Source organism: Nycticebus coucang, chromosome X (assembly GCF_027406575.1).
Source record: "Nycticebus coucang isolate mNycCou1 chromosome X, mNycCou1.pri, whole genome shotgun sequence".
NCBI lineage: Eukaryota > Metazoa > Chordata > Mammalia > Primates > Lorisidae > Nycticebus > Nycticebus coucang.
This window is the reverse complement of record NC_069804.1, coordinates 149,881,518-149,901,026: the sequence shown is the minus strand read 5'-3', so window position 1 is coordinate 149,901,026 and position 19,509 is coordinate 149,881,518. Positions and strand designations below refer to the sequence as shown.

At 39.5% G+C, this 19,509-nt stretch overlaps 1 protein-coding gene across 1 annotated transcript in view; it reads left to right on the top strand.

Moving 5' to 3' along the window:
- TENM1 (teneurin transmembrane protein 1) overlaps window positions 1-19,509 on the top strand; it is a 442,965-nt gene that overhangs the window by 406,043 nt on the left and 17,413 nt on the right. The window contains exons 22-23 of the mRNA XM_053580321.1: window positions 3,514-3,686; window positions 5,023-5,258. Of these exons, the coding sequence (XP_053436296.1) occupies window positions 3,514-3,686; window positions 5,023-5,258 (409 nt within the window). The remainder of the gene's footprint in view (window positions 1-3,513; window positions 3,687-5,022; window positions 5,259-19,509) is intronic.

Genomic DNA, 19,509 nt, shown 5'->3' with positions numbered 1-19,509 from the left:
AGTGGAACTCTATAAAATCAGGACAGGGACAATTGATGGCAAATCTCCTCTTAGCAAACCTACTTCTGATGACTGTGAAGGCATCAATTCACCAGCCAGCATTTGCAAGCCTGGTTATGTGGGTACTATGCCCTGCCTGCAGTGAGGTGGGTATTGTTCCCATGCTGTGGCCTGATGGGATCAGTTAGAGCATATTGGCTTGTACTCTGCACACCAAAGGATACAGGCACCAAAGGGAAATGCACAGCAGAAGAGATTTTGATTAAACTTGTTTCTTTGACATTCACTCTGGAAGGATGCATTCCCCTGTGATAGGGGAAAAAAACTCAAGCTAGCTATAGGAAATCAAAGGCCTCTTTTTTTTTTTCTTCTCCATTATGAGCAATCTTTCCAAAGTTGTGAGAATTATTCACTGATGTGTACATCTGCCCATCACTCTTCCTTTGGAAATTACTCCACAGAGGAGAGATTGGCCTGTACATTTTGATCCTGGGCCATATATATGTGTCACTATGAAAGTTTTGAGATAGCCTATATTATGGTCCATTATTTCACTTCCAAGAAACACAGTCAACAGTGTCCTTTCTGATTCACCCGTGCAAGTTTCAACTTATCAGTGTTGCTGGGAGGGTTTCATTTGTTTCCATCCATGCAGATTTTATGTTTCTTAACTTTTGTGTATCTCAAAACTTTCGTAATGACTCATGTATATGCTAGCGCACACAAGAGACACCATGTTGAAGATGCCATCAAATGTGATTACTTTGACCGACTAGCTGAATTGGGGGGCTTGAGTGTGTTTGGAATGGGGTGCTTTATTTATGATAATGTTACAACCAAATGTACACTTTCAAATTAAAGTGCCTACCCAGCCACAGAAAGGAAATGAGGTGATTACCTTCATAACCACCCAGTAATTGGACAGGCCTGTGGGAAATACCTTATTCCCATCACCATTGCCTCCTTCACCAGAAAAGAAGGCAGCACCCAGTCTCCCAGCTAGATGTATCTGAGTAATTAGTCTTATCCAGGCCCCTTAACTTTCCTTCCTGAACATGCTACTGTCAATTTGGGGAATAGGGATGGGAAAAGAATATGTAGCAACATACCTGTGCTCTTGGGAATAAAATGTAAAATGTATCTCAGACGAAAAACACAAATGATGTAGCTTAAAAGGTGTTTGGTGGTTGGGTTAGGAAACTAGATTTATCTATAGGCCACTGCTCAGGTTTATTGGAACTTCTGACCCTTGTAACTTCTGTGCATGGATGGCTCAATTGGCATATGATCTTGTCATCTTACTCTGATTTCAACCACTGCTCTCACTTTTATATGAAATCTTACTTTAAAACAAAGGGGCTATGTGACTGAGAAAGAAGGAAACTTCCCCCAAGCTAGAAAGTCCATTGGGAACCTGTATCCACAGCATCTTAGATCAGGTTTCCTAGAGGAATGATGGCGAGGCCTTGCCAAGGATTAAGAAAAAACCTTAGAAATCAGGACAGGGAAACCAATGAGGCAGAGTTGCTGGTGCCAAGAGGAACTACCTGAATAATCTAGGCTGCTGGAGACATGGTTTCCCTCATGAGGAAGGCACATAGCAGCTTCCTTCTGTCCTCTGCCTAATAACTCCTCCCTGAAGAATAAAGCAGGTTGGTACCTTGAGAAAATAAATGGTGGACATTGTTTTCCTCTTCAAGGTTGGGCCTATATTGGGCATTGAAGTGTTTCCATCTTCCTTTCTCACCAGGGGCCAACTTCTTGTAACCACAGAACCCCAGAGCAGGCCATAGGCAAACAGGCTGGGCAGAGGGAAAGATTTTGCCATTGACCTCAGGCGCAAACAGTACCTTTTGGCCTTTCTTTGATAGCAAGTCCTTAGCTGCATAGTAGCACTGCGCCAATCTTTTTGACTGAAATCCAGTTAAACAAAGGGAGCACCTAACTAAACATCTAGAGCAGAGGTGTCCAACCTGTGGCCCACAGGCTACATGCTGATTTGGGGAGCACTTTTTTTGCTTATCTGTGGTGCTAGATACCACAAAAAGTGTGCACAAACCTTTTTTCTTTTTCTTTTTTTGCTAATCAGCTTCCTTTACTGTTTGTGTATTTAATGTGTGGCCCACGGCAACTCTTCTTCCGGGGTGTGGCAGAGAAAAAAAGAGGTTAGACACCCCTGATCTAGGTCTCGGCAGACCTGTGATATCAATTGACCTATTTGATTATTTTTATTTATATACATGACCACTTTAACTGATGTGTGTGCATGCACACACATGTGGACACACAGTACTGAACTTGAGAAAGCATTGTGTATAGTGTCAAGTTCAGGTCTGTCCTATAAATTATGGCCCAGCCTCTTTCCCCAACCCTACCAAAGGCTGATCTAAGTTTGAAAATTTGCGCAACTACCCAGGCTGAGTTCTTTAAAACCCAGTGGATTAACACTATATTACTATGCCATTTGGCATAATTGTTGGGGGAGGGGATTCGGTCTCCACCATTGTACCCATGCTGTATTATTCTCACTTTGGGTAAAAAGAATATAATTGTTTAACATTTTAAAAGCAAATAACGGTGCTTAAATATTTTGGAATTTGCAACTTAAAAAGAAAACAGTAATGGGTTTCCAAGTGCATGTCTTTACTTTTAATGAAGTGTTTATTTTTCATGGTTCTATTGGCAATAAAAGAACAGCTCAACATCAAAAGCCTTCAGGGAAAGCAGTTTTCATTTGGAGGACGGTGAGATTGCCAATAACTCTGATTTTTTTTAAAAAGTAAACTCACTAAACTATATTTCTAGATATAGGTTATTGCCTATTATCCCAGGTAATTATTTTTTGTGCGTCTTACTCATATAAGCAAATTACAAAACATTATGTACTATACTCCAAAAAGATTAAAAAAAAAAAAAAATAAGTGACACCAAGATCAGGGGGGCTCCAGAACGTTTTAATGAACATGTTTCCATTATCCTCTATACTTGTTCATTTTGTTGGGAGAATGATTCATTCATTTCAAATTTGGCAACTTAAATAGCAGCAAATTATAATTTTCCCATCATAATGCAAAGTCAGTTTATTGGCTTCTTGGGCTTTGCGGGGCCCTTTTGTAACTCCTTTTCTTTTGACAATACTACCCTCTACTGGTTTCCCTAATTCATCACATCTAATGAAATCGACCCAGATTGCAAACGGAGGCCTCCCTGCAACATTGCACACAGCAGGACATGATTCATAAATCAGTTTTCCACCCTGGTGATTCATTACTAGATATATTTTTTTCTGTAAAACAGCACAGCTCAAGGAAGTCATCAAGAATTCAGAAGCTGCAAAAAATACCTTCATTTGATTAATCATCTCTCTGACCTTTTTCTTCTTATTGAACAAGGTTAATAATACTTGTTATCACTCAAAGTTAAACTGTATTAGCTGCCAAGTGATTTTTATTTTGCAAAGGCCTATTATCAATGCCAAAAGACTTTAGCATTGGGACTGGTTACATTCCTCAGGTATGACACCGAGGGACATCTGACCAATGCAACGTTTCCCACCGGAGAAGTCAGCAGCTTCCACAGTGACCTGGAGAAGCTGACAAAAGTGGAGCTGGATACTTCCAACCGTGAAAATGTCCTCATATCAACCAACTTGACAGCAACCAGTACCATTTATATTTTAAAACAAGGTAAGACTATTTCTGACTTTACCTGACTGTAACAGCACCTGCCTTAAAGTCTGCACTCAAACCTCTGCACATTGTTAATAAATAGAATTCACCTCTGGCTGAGAAGATGAACTCTTCTCCCTCTTCTCCCTCTATGGAGGCTGAAACCAAGACAAATTCATACCTTTTACAATTTCCCATATCAACTTTGGGCCACATCTCTAGGGGAGCCACGAGGTCCCCTCCCTTGCCAAGTTTACTCTGCCATCAAGTCATTTCTCAACACCTACCTATTTGCAAAGCTCTTTAAGGGTCTGACTAGTATTAAAGAAATGGCATCTGGGATGGCGCCTGTGGCTCAGTCGGTAAGGCGCCAGCCCCATATACCAAGGGTGGCGGGTTCAAACCCGGCCCCGGCCAAACTGCAACCAAAAAATAGCCGGGCGTTGTGGCGGGCGCCTGTAGTCCCAGCTACTCAGGAGGCTGAGGCAAGAGAATCGCTTGAGCCCAGGAGTTGGAGGTTGCTGTGAGCTGTGTGACGCCACGGCACTCTACCGAGGGCTATAAAGTGAGACTCTGTCTCTACAAAAAAAAACTTTAAAGAAATGGCATCTGGGCCCCAGCTAAGCTTAGCATTCTACATTGATGCTGATATGGATGGACTAAAAGGGCAACTTAGAATACATACCAAAAAGAATATAATTGAAATGAAAAAAATTAAAAGCTAATGCTGTTCAAAGAGAGGAAAGTTAGAGATTTAATAGAAAAAAAAAATAAGAAGAAAAGAATGTCTTAGAAGCTAGAAGGGAACGGAAGAAAGAGAAACTGCTTTCTCTCTGCCCAGTCATTAAAGCCTCCTTCTATTGTCAGGTTGTGGGGCCAGGCATTTTAAGAGATGCCGTACCACCTTTTGTCAGTGTTATCATTTCTGAGGTATAGCAACCGTGATGGTGGCCCCAGGTGGTAAGGCTGCTGAGTTGAACTTCGTACTCGTCTCATCCTAGCTCCCAGCATATCAAACTGAAGAGGCTGATCCAACAAGTCAGAAAGGGAGTTTGTAAGGGAATTCTTTATAAATGAAAAAGAAAAAAAAAAAACAAAAACAGCCTGCAGTGTTAGATAGGAGCCTTTTATCCAAGAAACAAGATACTCCAGCTGTGAAAATAACAAGGCCCAAATGGACAGAGAGTGCGAATGCCTGTCCGAGCAGTGGTCTGGCCCAGAAGGCAGTTAGGCCCACAGCAGCCCACTTGCTCATCCCATGCCAGACGTGCTTCCTGAAGTGAAACTTATCTTTTCCTTGCTTCTTGCTCTTCCCTTTCTTCCCCTTCTTCCTGCTTTGTTCATCCATCTACAGAAAATACTCAAGGTACCTATCGGGTGAGTCCAGATGGTTCCCTGCGCGTTACCTTTGCCAGCGGGATGGAGATCAGCCTCAGCTCAGAGCCCCACATCCTGGCTGGCGCAGTCAACCCCACCCTGGGCAGATGCAACATCTCACTGCCTGGAGAGCACAACGCAAACCTCATTGAGTGGCGGCAGAGGAAGGAACAAAACAAAGGCAGCATTTCAGCTTTTGAGAGGAGGCTGAGGGTAAGCCTTGACTTTATACGAGATATAGAACTTCTGTGTTTTTGTTTTTGTTTGTAAACTGCAGAGCCTCCCTAATCTGAAGTCTCATTTCTCCAAAGCTTTTCTAGGTGACCGACTAGCTTATATGATATACTAATTCAAGAGAGAGTGCTAATGGCTGATAATACTTTAGTATCCTTAAACGAACATTCTAATAGGAGCTTTCTTTGTCATTAGCCAGCTAAAGCGCTCTAATCATAGCAATTTCAGGCACCAAGAAAGTCAGGCTAGAGAAATGTGTTTAGTCAGGAGGCCCTCCGGTTCCCTTCCCAGCAAGCCCTGGAGATGCTTATAAAGTCCACCAGGTGGACCCAGGTTCTTTGGAAAGGCCAGGTAGGTACACACACAACCAAGTGAAATAAAAGGCAATACTTGGGCAAGGCAAGATAAAAGGAAAAATCAGTGAATGATAGCATTGCCATGAATACCTGTTAAGGGCCAGCAGATAAAGGACTAGTACTGAGATTGTTCTGGGGTACTCAGAGAGAGTTGCCTAGAAGAAATTAAAGATTTGGCAGTTTTCAAGTCCTTACCAAGCACCGTCCATCTCAGTGAACCAGAGATCTTTGCCGAAGTTGCTTTTCTGTAGCACACAAAACCTATCAGCACCTTAACTGCCTATCTACCTGTCCCTTCTTGAACATTAGCCAATGTTAGGATAATGTTACCAACTTTCCAAATATAGGAACATTCAATATCAGCCCTCGAGCAACTGCCATCCTGTGAGACATCATCACTCACTATTGAGGCCAGGCCTGCTTTAAGTACCTGTGTCACTCCTGGGATACCAAGAATGCTTGCATTTTCTTCACTTGTAGTAAACATTTGGTAGCCTTGAAGTTGTGGAAGTATAACCACCAAACAACCACTCAATTCCAGCAAGAAGCCATCAAATCAGTCATATGGCTTCATATGAACAAAATAATCTTCAACAGTGCTCACTTTTCAATCAGTTTTATTGGTGACACATAGCCACAGACTTTAGTGGGTGTTTTATAGCAGCTGCTGAAGTTGTCTACAGGCACAATTTGTATTTTTTTATGCTACTGACAAGTCTCTAACAGAATACTTACTACATATGCCACTGAATGGAGAAGTGAAACCAGTTCAAATAGTCTAACCTTTCCAAGTGGGTAGCACTAAGGGTTTCAATCAAAGTTCAAGAAACGGGATCTCCTGGGTAGATCCTTAGATGGAGAAGTTAAGAGGACCTGGCCTTGATACTCAGTTTTACTACTGGCTTAAGAAATGTTTTTTTGTTTTTTTTTGTTTTTTTTTTTTTTTTTACCTATGAAATGAAAATGTAATACTAGAAAAAAGTAAGGATTATCTACAGATGGCTTATCCACCTCATGGATTCACTACAGAAAAATAGTATTGAGTAAATGATCCCCCAGCTTGTAGTCTCAATAAAACATTATGAACCAAATTATATACAATATAACTTTGAGATTGAGATTTTTTTCATTCTTTAGGATTCTCTATCCAATGTTATGTGACCTCAGAATTTTCTATTTTCTAGGATAACCCATCCTGTTTTCTCCCCTCCATATACACAGATAATGGAGAGAAACTATACACTGTGATTTACACCTTAAATGCCAGATAGTTATATGGTTAAGATGGTAGTGGTCAGAAAAATATTTGGGAGCTCCTTAGTGTTAAGGAATAAAGTGTTTAGTGAATAGTAATTATAATGTGACACATTTCTGATCCTTATGGTAATGTTGAACACATTTGTATACTGGATTAGAAGGGCAACAAATTCAAGGCCTTCCTCTCTGTGACACTTCTAGGGTATGCCCTAAGGTCCTGGGGCTGAAGAATGGAGCCCCTCATTGACAAGGTGGTATTACTGTGCGGCGCCCTAGAAATATTATAACAATAGCAACCCTTTATGTATGTTTAGTGCATTGATGTTAACAAAATAGTTTCATAGCCAGCATTTTATTTGATCACCACAGCCATCAATTGTTATTTCCAATTTATAGATAAGGAGACTAAGACCCAGAGAGGTTAAGTGATTTGCCCAGAGCCAAACAGCTATTAAAGATCAGAGCCAGGGCTAAAATGCAGGTCTTCACCTAATGCAGCACTCTTTTCATGGCATCATGCTGTGCTGCCTTATTCCTTAAAATAATTAATCTATAAATCATCACCCCACTCAGTGGAGCCACCTTGGCAGGGCCTGACTCCTCATTTCAATGCTGACAAAAAGAGACAAATAATCGACTCTAATGTACTGGCAAGTATGGGTGGTGTGAAACTACTGGCTGGCCTCCAGGCCGGGAAAGCAAAGAGGATGTAAAAGGAAAGGGGTTGCTGTTTAACTGGCTAATTTTTACCTGCTCTCCCCATTCTTAGGGATTTCTGTTTATAACGGTGCCTCAGTTTCCCCAGATTAGGCATTTCCAATTGATGGAATGAATATGCTCCCAAAGGTAGGAATGAATCCAGTTTTGACAAAGCAAATTTCATTTCCCCATGGACTTTATTATTTCAGAGATGGTATCCCTTCACTTCTGGTGACTTTTCAAGGGGCAAGCTGATGACAACATTCTCTCTTCCTGGACCTAATATGCCTTGACCCATTTGTAAGCATATGATTAAGAGAATAAGCTTCTCCTTCTCCCAAAAAGAAACAGACAAACAGTTTATGATTTGTTTGTTTTTTTGTTTGTTTTTTTTTTTCAATGTTTACGATTTGTAAAGCTATTAACCTGTGATGATATTGCAGAAGCTGAGGCTTCTGTAGGATTTATTATGCCCTGATAGGCCCTTTAAAATTAGCCTCCATACGTCTATCATTAGTATCTAATGTAATTCTGAAAACTCTTTTTAGCAGTTGTCACATCTAGGAAATCAGCATTTATATTGTTGTGTCTACAATTACTTGCCTAAAACCATTAAAAGAATAGTAGGCATGACCTCATAGTTTATAAGGGTTAAATGGAACTCATTTATTGGTTAAATGTGGAATTGTGGTGTGTAAATTATGTACAGTACCTAGTATGTAAAAGCATTGGAGTTTGCTATTACTAATTCTGTAGCTGATGGGTTGTATTTTCTGCCTGATCATTTGGAAGTTGGAAGATGGAAAATCCTCACTTTTTTACCTCGCTTCTTAGTCTTTTTGGAAAGTAGTTAAGAATTGCCAGGTATGTTTAACTTAGGAGGTAACATCAATATTTTATTCCTTTGGTAGGTAATTGAATCGATTTATTTTCTACTGTCATGAAAGCATATCTTTACTTAAGAAAATTATTTTAAAAGGAACTGTAGCACATTCATTCCCCTCTACAATAAAAACAACCAAAAAAAACCCCTTTCTTATAAACCTTTCCCAATATATAATTAGCTTTTATATATATGTGTGTGTGAATAAAGTGTCACTTAAATATATCCGAAAAGAAACGAACAAAAGATGAATAAGCCTCTCTGATGTTCTGAACTACCTTAATACTTTGAACTGAATAATTTATTTCTTTTGGTGATGCTGCCATTCCAGAGCAAGCGGAAGTACCAGAACTGTTGAAACAGAATTTCCGATATAATCACACAAAATAGAAACCCCTGCTGTACTGTGAAAAATGGGTCTCCTCTTTGAAAACCCACACAAAAGTGTGGTTGTAATTTGCAAATCTATAGGTCATAAAGCACTAATTGCTCAAGCACAAAATGGCAGTTTCATTTAAAGGACCATTTGGTAAGATGACACATTTCAAATGTTCCAAAAAGCTACCAATCGCCCCCTACCCCAGACTTTGTAGCTGGAAAGAAAAAAATCAGAAGGGGAAGACCTTTCTTTGGAGATAAAGCAATATGAGTTGCTTTTCTTCAATGATCGGTGATTTTTTTTTCACATAGTGTCAGGGTCCTCTTCAAGGTGAGGGAAGAAAACTGTTAGGAAACATGATACCCTACTCACACTGAGCAAGCAAGGGATTTGGGCCATCCTACCGCAGCTCCATCAAGTAAAATAAATCATATTAACATCCTGAAATTTTATTTATTTTTGAAAATCCATTTGCCCCCAACCCAAGTTGTGTTTGAATCATCTTCCTCGCAAAATACTTTTGTATCCAGTCCATGTGTTTTCTCATCTGCTACATCAATCTGTCCCCATAAATACATTTCCCTGGACAATAGAGAAATTAGAATGCAGATAACAATAGAGGCAATTGTAAAAGAATTGGACATTCACCAAAAGCAAACTGGTTTAGGAACTACATCCAGATTGCACCTTGCTGTGTCCATGGATAATAATACTGTAATATGAGACTTATCCCAGCATTGGATCCAGAGCTCTTTATAAGATTCTGCAGAACAAGTTTTCAGCAAAGGTTACAGCAACACCCCAGAACTGCAGCCTTCTTTATTAAAAAAAAAAAAAAAAAAAAATGAAGCTTAGCACTTCAAAGCAAAGTCGTAAAATCAAGTAAGATGATTATGTGTTTAGAAACAAAATGAAGCAAAGTCTGATCTAAAACCCTCACAATTTTTTCTCTCCACTCAAAGATAACTGAGAATGGGGTAGGTTTGTTTTTAAATGCAACATGTGAATGTTCAAATGTGAGCTGAGAAGTGAAAACAAGCCCAGTTGAACACAGGGCCTCGGGCTGACAAATGATAGGGAATTTGAGAAGGAGCCGAGAAGGTTCTAACATCTCCTTCCCTTCTCAGAAAGTGCCTTTGTTGACAGGGCTTTCAGCTACAGGGTACTCAAAGTTGAACTTCTTATTCACTTCACACTGTTTTAACTTCCTTCTCCTCAGGGTGGTGGAGGTATTTATTTTGTGAAAATTTAAATAAGAAGCCTTATGGGAGATAGATTAATCTATTTTTAAAATATATCTGTAGTTTTCAGTCCCAAATAACTGCTTCTACCCCTAAAGATATCAGACATCATGGCTACTAAGCAATGTTGATTTGGGGGGGTCGTGAGATTCTTGGGGCCTCCAAATCATAAAAACTATTATATTGGAATATATTTGTTAGTCTTGAGTTAACCACACTAAGATAAATAGAAAAGTATTAGTTATTTCACACACTATTTCACCCATATTAATGATTTGATATGGAAAATTTATGTGTGTGTATATATATATATATGTTGTGTGGTTAACACAGGTAAGTTAAACAAGAGAAAATTAGCATAGTACAAAAAGTGTCCAAGTTAAATGATATGGCCAAAGTCAGATGAGCAAAACAAGTATGATTTTGTGAAAGAACTGGTATGCTCATAATTTTGTCCTTTTTCTGTCTATGGAATGAGAGGCAGAGTGTGTGATCTCTATCAGTAGCAGTAATATTAATATTAACCACAATAATAGCAGTTAGCATCCCTTGAGGTCTCACTATGTATATTGCCACATATTAACTCATTTACTATTTACAACACCTTATCAGGTGGTTTTATGATTGTCATTCCCATTTTAGAGACAAAGAAACTGAGGCACAAATCCTGTACCCAGGATTTGAATCCAGGCAATATGGCTCAGTAGCCCATATCCTAAGATTCCTTCTGGTGCTAAGGTTTTGTGGGCTGCCATGGTAAAAAGAGTGCCTTGGGAATAAAAAGGAAAAAAAGAAATTCCAGCCAAAATATTAGGATCTGATGATAATATGAAATATATGCCCTGTTCATCTGTAGGCAACTCTGTGAAATGAAAGCAGGCTTAAGTAAGCTTTTGATTGTCAATCTAGAGATATCAATAAAAAATAAAGTCTGTGGAATTAAAGTAGATACTTATTTCAAAAAATCAAGTACTAATTACCTTAAAACTGGGGAAAGCAGAGTAACATGTGCTACTTGAAAACCAGCTGTGACTTCTCTAATCCATTCTTATAACTTTGTGAAAATTAAATGCAGTTCATCTTCTAAGCACTGACATGGCTATTTGGCCCAACTTACTTATTCACCTTCCAACTTCTTCAGCAAAAATTAAACAGGTAACTCAGTTGTATTGTGAGCTCAAATGCCAGACAGTGTCCTTGAAAAGTCAGCCTTCTCCTTGTCATAAAGGAAAGAAAATCAACTGCAGTGATCTTAGCTGAGAGTTCAGCACGTTTTGTGTGTGTGTGTGTATAGTTGAACATTAGCAAATTGCTCTTTGTGTAAGCCGCAAATATTCAAGTATCAGCATATGCCTTTACATCAACCTAATAGAAAGGTAGCCTACTAACTGAATGAATGTGAAATCGGAAAGGTTGAAGGGACTTCCTCTTGAGCAATTAGCACACAAACTCCTAAAACGGAGCAGGAAAGAGCTCTGAGGGGAGACTAAAGATACTCATCTTTGGAGTTTTTTTCCCTGTACCCATTCTTCACAAGGCCTTTCATTTCTGCCAGCAACACTACCCATGGCTCTCCAGAGTACTCTTCCCTCTTTCCTCTCTGGTCCAAATGTGAACAAAAATCAAGCCTTTCTCCCTACTTCTCCTTAGTATAGCTGGGGGGAAAAAGGAAAGCCAAAGGATACATTACAATGTAGATACACCTTCCTTTTTTTTTCTTTTTTTTTATTAAATCATAGCTGTGTACATTGATATGATCATGGGGCACCATTCACTAACTTCACAGACCGTTTACCAAGTTTCACATATACCCTTGTAAGATGCACCGCTGGTGTAATCCCACCAATCCCCTTCCCTCTACCTACCTCCCTCTCCCTCCCCTCCCTTTCCCCCTTCCCCCTATTCTTAGGTTGTAACTGGGTTATAGCTTTCTTGTGAAAACCCTAAATTAGTTTCATAGTAGGTCTGAGTACATTGGGTACTTTCTCTTCCATTCTTGAGATACTTTACTAAGAAGAATATGTTCCAGCTCCATCCAGGTAAACATGAAAGAGGTAAAGTCTCCATCTTTATTTAAGGCTGCATAATATTCCATGGTGTACATATACCACAATTTATTAATCCATTCGTGGATCGATGGGCACCTGGGCTTCTTCCATGACTTAGCAATTATGAATTGGGCTGCAATAAACATTCTGGTACAAATATCTTTGTTATGATGTGATTTTTGGTCTTCTGGGTATATGCCCAGTATAGGAATTACAGGATTGAATGGCAGGTCTATTTTTAGATCTCTAAGTGTTCTCCATATCTCTTTCCAAAAGGAATGTATTAATTGGCATTCCCACCAGCAGTGCAAAAGTGTTCCCTTTTCTCCACATCCGCACCAACACACCTTCCTTTTTGAAAAAAATTAAGTCCAGCTTCCTTACCACGACATCAGATGCCAAACTCATAGGTCTTGTTCAATGTCCAACTGTCCAAGGAGACCCCTTTTTAACTTGTGGCTATTCCCAAATTTCAACCCCATTTTTTGTGCCCTTCTCTTTTCCAGGGGAGGAAGAGTGGAAATAAGGATTGATGGCCCACACGTAGGTCAAGGGCTATCATCTTTCAGAACAGCAAGTGCTTGTATGAATGTGGAGTTTTCCCAACCTTGCCTGTGACCCCAGCAGTCAGTGGCATTCAGCCTAGTTCTGATTCCTGCCATAGAGACTGATAGCACATAAGTACTCAGGAAAGAGGTTGGGAGAGCTCACCCGGAAAAGCATTCTCCCTCCCAAGCTTCTCACACATGGTTTCCACAAGAAGTTCAAGGGTGCACCTGTGGCAACGTCAATTCCTTGCCCTTAGCTGAATTTACATTAACTTCCAAACCTGACTTTGAAACTCATGTTTCCCAGTATAGGAATATCAGGAGGCATTATCCAGAAACACAAAAGCACAGTTGCAGAAGTCTTCACAGGCGAGAAAGAACATCAGGCAGAGTTGTCCTCTGCTTGCTCTGTGCTGGATTTTAAACAGTGATCCCTGCTTCTTTAGCTGTAATGACTTTATTAAGAAATGTGTTCTTGAGCAGTAAACTTAATCTATCAGACAAATATAACCACAAATTTAGGTGAACTGGAAATCACTTGTTCCTTTGGCTCTTTAACTATCATTATAGCATAAATTGTAATAGTTACAACCGTCTCTGGGAGTACATGGATATTTTACAGCTATTGTAAATGAACGGTATTACAGTTGGAGATATGTGGCTATAAAACCACGGGAAGGGTAGTTGAAGAAAGAACACCTGGTTTCCTATTGACTTCTAAGCCCATTGTAGCAAAAGACATGAAATATATGCTTCTCTTTCACCTTTTAGGTGATAACAGCAGGTTACCATATATTTATGCAAGACAGCCCTGCACGCATTGGCTACAGATGGTTTAAAGAGTCATGATCCCCAATCTGTGGCTCTATTCCCTGAATTAAACTTACCCCGAGACTAACACTTCCCTACCCAAATAATTTCAGTATCTAATCACAAGTCTCCTGGATAGAATTCATGGCATGGAACATTTAAAAGGTCCTTTTGACTCTATCCCATTCACAGTAGTGCCAAAGAAGATGAAATATTTGGGAATTTACCTAACAAAAGACGTGAAAGATCTCTATAAAGAGAACTATGAAACTCTAAGAAAAGAAATAGCTGAAAATGTTAACAAATGGAAAAACATACCATGCTCATGGCTGGGAAGAATCAACATTATTAAAATGTCCATACTACCCAAAGCAATATATAATTTCAATGCACTCCCTATTAAAGCTCCGCTGCCATACTTTAAAGATCTTGAAAAAACAATACTTCGTTTTATATGGAATCAGAAAAAACCTCGAACAGCCAAGACATTACTCAGAAATAAAAACAAAACAGGAGGAATCACACTACCAGACCTCAGACTTTACTACAAATCAATAGTGATCAAAACAGCATGGTATTGGCACAAAAACAGAGAAGTAGACGTCTGGAACAGAATAGAGAACCAAGAGATGAATCCAGCTACTTACCATTATTTGATCTTTGACAAGCCAATTAAAAACATTCAGTGGGGAAAAGATTCCCTATTTAACAAATGGTGCTGGGTGAACTGGCTGGCAACCTGCAGAAGACTGGGATTGGACCCACACCTTTCACCATTAATTAAGATAGACTCTCATTGGATTAAAGATTTAAACTTAAGAAATGAAACTATAAAAATACTAGAGGAGAGTGCAGGGAAAACCCTTGAAGAAATCGGTCTGGGCGAGTATTTTATGAGGAGGACCCCCCGGGCAATTGAAGCAGCTTCAAAAATACACTACTGGGACTTGATCAAACTAAAAAGCTTCTGCACAGCCAAGAACACAGTAAGTGAAGCAAGCAAACAGCCCTCAGAAGGGAGAAGATATTTGCAGGTTATGTCTCCGACAAAGGTTTAATAACCAGAATCCATAGAGAAAATGTATAAGCAAGAAAAGAACAAGTGATCCCATCGCAGGCTGGGCAAGGGATTTGAAGAGAAACTTCTCTGAAGAAGACAGGCGTCTGGCCTTCAGACATATGAAAAAATGCTCATCATCTTTAATCATCAGAGAAATGCAAATCAAAACTACTTTGAGATATCATCTAACTCCAATGAGACTAGCCTATATCACAAAATCTCAAGACCAGAGATGTTGGCGTGGGTGTGGAGAAAAGGGAACACTTCTGCACTGCTGGTGGGAATGCAAATTAATACATTCCTTTTGGAAAGATATATGGAGAACACTCAGAGATCTAAAAATAGATCTGCCATTCAATCCTGTAATTCCTCTGCTGGGCATATACCCAGAAGACCAAAAATCACAACATAACAAAGATATTTGTACCAGAATGTTTATTGCAGCCCAATTCATAATTGCTAAGTCATGGAAAAAGCCCAATTGCCCATAGATCCACGAATGGATTAATAAATTGTGGTATATGTACACCATGGAATATTATGCAGCCTTAAAGAAAGATGGAGACTTTACCTCTTTCATGTTTACATGGATGGAGCTGGAACATATTCTTCTTAGTAAAGTATCTCAAGAATGGAAGAAAAAGTACCCAATGTACTCAGCCCTACTATGAAACTAATTTGGGGCTTTCACATGAAAGCTATAACCCAGTTACAACCTAAGAATAGGGGGAAGTGGGAAAGGGAGGGGGGGTGGGTAGAGGGAGGGGGATTGGTGGGATTATACCTGTGGTGCATCTTACAAGGCTATTTGCGAAACTTGGTAAATGTAGAATGTAAATGTCTTGGCACAGTAACTGAGATAATGCCAGGAAGGCTATGTTAACCATTGTGATGAAAATGTGTCAAATGGTCTATGAATCGAGTGTATGATGCCCCATGATCATATCAATGTACACAGCTATGATTTAATAAAAAAATAAAAAATAAAAGGTCCTTTTTTGCACAAGTGCAAAATTAAGGGCAAATACCTTAGCTCCAGCTGACTGATGAAACTGAACACAAAAGTGGTTTAAAACACAAAATGCCACAACTCAATAGAAAAATGGGCAAATGTCATGCGCAGACAGTTCATAGAAGATATACATGTGGTCAATCCCACCCCTACTAGGGATCAAATAACTAAATGTATGCCATAGTAACCTGCCATTTTCCCACTTTCATAGCGGGAAAAGTTTACTAACAATAATAATACTTAATGCTGGTAAGGATGGAATAAGATGGGCTTTCCTAGTACTATTTAATGGGAGTATGAATTTGCATAACTTTTATGCACTATAAAGTAATCTCTCAAGTTGCATCAGGAGTCTTTCAATATGCTCTTCTCAATTAACCAGTAATTTCACTCACAGGATTCTATATTAAGGAAACATTTATTTTTTAAAATGTTCAACAAAACATAGGATATGATAGAAATGGGAAAGAAAACTCTAATTTCCAAAAATGAGAGGATAAATAAACATTTATCATGTAGTAAGATATTATGCAACCATTAAAAGCCATACTTCAAGACTATTTTAAAACATGAGGAATCCTAAAGATAAAACATTAGCTGAAAAAGTAGGACACAAAACTTTAAGTGCCATCCAATGTTTGCAATACTAATATGAAACCCATAGATAAACAACTATATGCCCACAAAAGAGAGAAACACAAATTCAAGGGGGAAGAGGGGAGGGGATTGGTAAACTCTCCCATAATAAGCACACTGAATGGGAATATAGCACACCCCCTATACTGAGTAGTGAGTCAAGGGCTCAACTGCAACTTGAACTTTACTTAACAAATGCAAACAATGGAACTATCATTTGTACTCTCATATTACTATGAAATTTTTAAAAATAACCAAAAAAGGGTATTGGTGAAAATGAAAAAAAAAAACTTTAAGCAGAATTCTAGGTGTATGTTTTAAATGCATGGATAGAGATTATGCAAAAAAAAAAGATGAATGAAATGCAAAGAAGTATTGATTCTCATTGCAAGGTGGGAGCACAAATAATTACTATATTTTGCCATGTAAAATGTGCTCCCACGTATAATGCGCACCCATGGTTTTAGCCACAACTTTCAGGAAAACTCCCCTTAGCTCTCTGCTGGCAGAAACACATCTGGGGAGGGCTAATGCCCCCCTGATAAACTTGCAGATCTCACCGCCCTCCCACAGCCACCCACTCTCTTTCCCAGGATCCCCTCCCTCCCTACCACATCAGGGGCTGTGGCTGAGATGGCCATGCATGTGATGGGCAGCAGAGTGGTAGCTTCTGAAACTACTTGGCCAGTAGGCAGCCAGGCAGCTACCTGGGGCCTGGACAGGGTTTCTGGGGCCTGCACAGGGCTCCTGATCCCCTCCATGTGGCTTGGCCTTAGGCCTCAGGTTTCGGCCCTCACTCCATATAGCCCTGAACCACCACACTAGCCCCACTGCCACCCCCCACCCCGATTGTGGCCCTCAATGGAAACGACTCCAACCTTCTCCCATCAGATTCTAGATCCTCCCAGGCACCCGTGTGCCGCCCACCCAATTGGCCCAGGCAGGAGCATGAGGCAGCTCCTGAGAAATACTACCCATATATAATGTGCATACTTACTTTTCCATCAAAAATTTGGGCAAAAAAGTGCACATTATACATGGCAAAATATGGTGGTTTCTCCATACATTTCTATATTTACCTATTTTTCTGCAACAAAAAAGTTATCACTTTCATAATCAAGGGTAGGAAAATGGAAGTTATTTTTAAAAGCTAAATACACAAGATAACTGAGCAAGAAAAGGCCAGAGTCTGATATGAGAATGTTGGCTTTTCAGTCATCTAGGCCACTAAAAAGAAGAACGTTTTCCAAAGCAGGTTGTTGAATTTCAGCTCCTAGAGGTTTTATGTTTGTGTTTTGAGAAGGTTTGGAGCTTCCCTGAGATTATATTCAAAAAATGTTCATATATGTGCTTATATGCAGCTTATGTGCATTTTTCTGAGGACATATTACGTGGCTTTCAGATATTTAAAGAGGTCTTTAGCCACAGAAGTCAAAAATTAACAAAATTTAGTGAATCAGTTTGGTCTGATTTTAATTAACAAAGTCAACCCTAATGTTGGTTTTATTTCCCTACCTCATTAACCAGATATTTAACATTCTGTTCGGAATCATGTTGACAGTTCTTACAGATATAAATGTAATCCACTAAGCTACAATCACCTCGGAATCTGACACATGGGCCTATTTACAGGGCTAAATAAAATGAAAAAAGTAATGATTATATTGTAAAAATAACGATTACTAATGTTGTTTCACAGTTTTCAAGTACCTATATATGTAATCTCAGTTAATCGTAGCACAGCTTTGTGATGTAAAATGGTAACATCACTCTCATTTCACAGATAAGGAAACTAAAGCCCAGATGATGAAATGACTGGTGTACAAACAAGCAACCAGTTGAATGTCTCATGACTCTGGCTTACTGCTACTTATGCCTCTGAAAGTCTTTCCTTTTTTATTCTTGCCTTTGTTCATGCCAGATACACTTGGAATCCCTCCATTCAACTCGAAAGTCTGTTCCCTAAAAGATGGGCAAAGGATAGATGGCAACTCTATCATTTTTGCAAATTCTTATGAGTCAGGGTATTTTAAAGTAAAAAGCTATAACGAGGGGCGTCACCTGTGGCTCAGTGGGTAGGGTGCCGGCCCCATATCCGGAGGGTGGTGGGTTCAAACCTGGCCCCGGCCTAACTGCAACAGCAACAACAAGTTATAATGAAACAAAACAAAAAAATCCACTAAAACTAAACTAAACTAAAATAAAACAGATTTCAAAAGCCCTTCCCTGAGCTTTCCACCTACCTCTCCTCCAAAGGTCCCCTCTTCCACAGGGCCTTCTTCAGTACACTGAAGGGACTAAACCCCTTAGTGGCTAAATCAACAGCAGCAACTTTTTTTATTTTTTTCTGGAACACAAAATAACCAGTTGAGTATTACATTTTCTAAGTGTCAGTGTTTTAATTGGCTAGCTATAGAAGAAGTTTCTCATGGTTTTGCCAAACACTGACACTACTAGCTGAAAAGTAGAAAAAAATCAGGTCAGTTGTCTAGTTGATTCAAAACCCTGGTAAAAGTGTTTTTGCTGATTTTTAAACTTTTTTTTTTTTTTTGAGACAGTCTCACTCTGTTGCCCAGGCTAGAGTGCCATGGCATTGTCATAGCTCACAGCAACATCAAACTCCTGGGCTCAAGCAATCCTCCTGCATCATTTGTAGAAGGATTGTATAGGCACCCACCACGATGCTCAGCTAAGTTTTCTGTTTTTAGTAAAGATGGCATCTCAGTCTTGCTCAGCCTAGTCTTAAACTCCTGAGCTCAAGCGATCCTCCCTCCTTAGCTAGAATTAAGTGTGAGCCGCAGTAACCAGCCATGTTTTTTATACTTTTTTTTTCCTTTTTTTTCTCTTTTTTTTTTTTATTGTTGGGGATTCATTGAGGGTACAATAAGCCAGGTTACACTGATTGCAATTGTTAGGTAAAGTCCCTCTTGCAATCATGTCTTGCCCCCATAAAGTGTGACACACACCAAGGCCCCACCCCCCTCCCTCCTTCCCTTTTTCTGCTTCCCCCCATAACCATAATTGTCATTAATTGTCCTCATATCAAAATTGAGTACATTATTTACTTATCTTGTATGGACCCAACTGAATTCCATCAGAGTCAGGCACCACAGAGTCCTATCTTTCATGGGACCCAACTGAAAGATTTTGAGGTGCCTAGAGGGAATGCTAGCATACAGCCTGTAATCAAAACCAAGCCAAACTATGAATTGTTTTTAAACTTGGAGTCCAAATTTAACTCCATGTTTCAACCTCAGCTAGTGGGCCACCCTTGCAAATGCTGGGAGACATACCAACACAT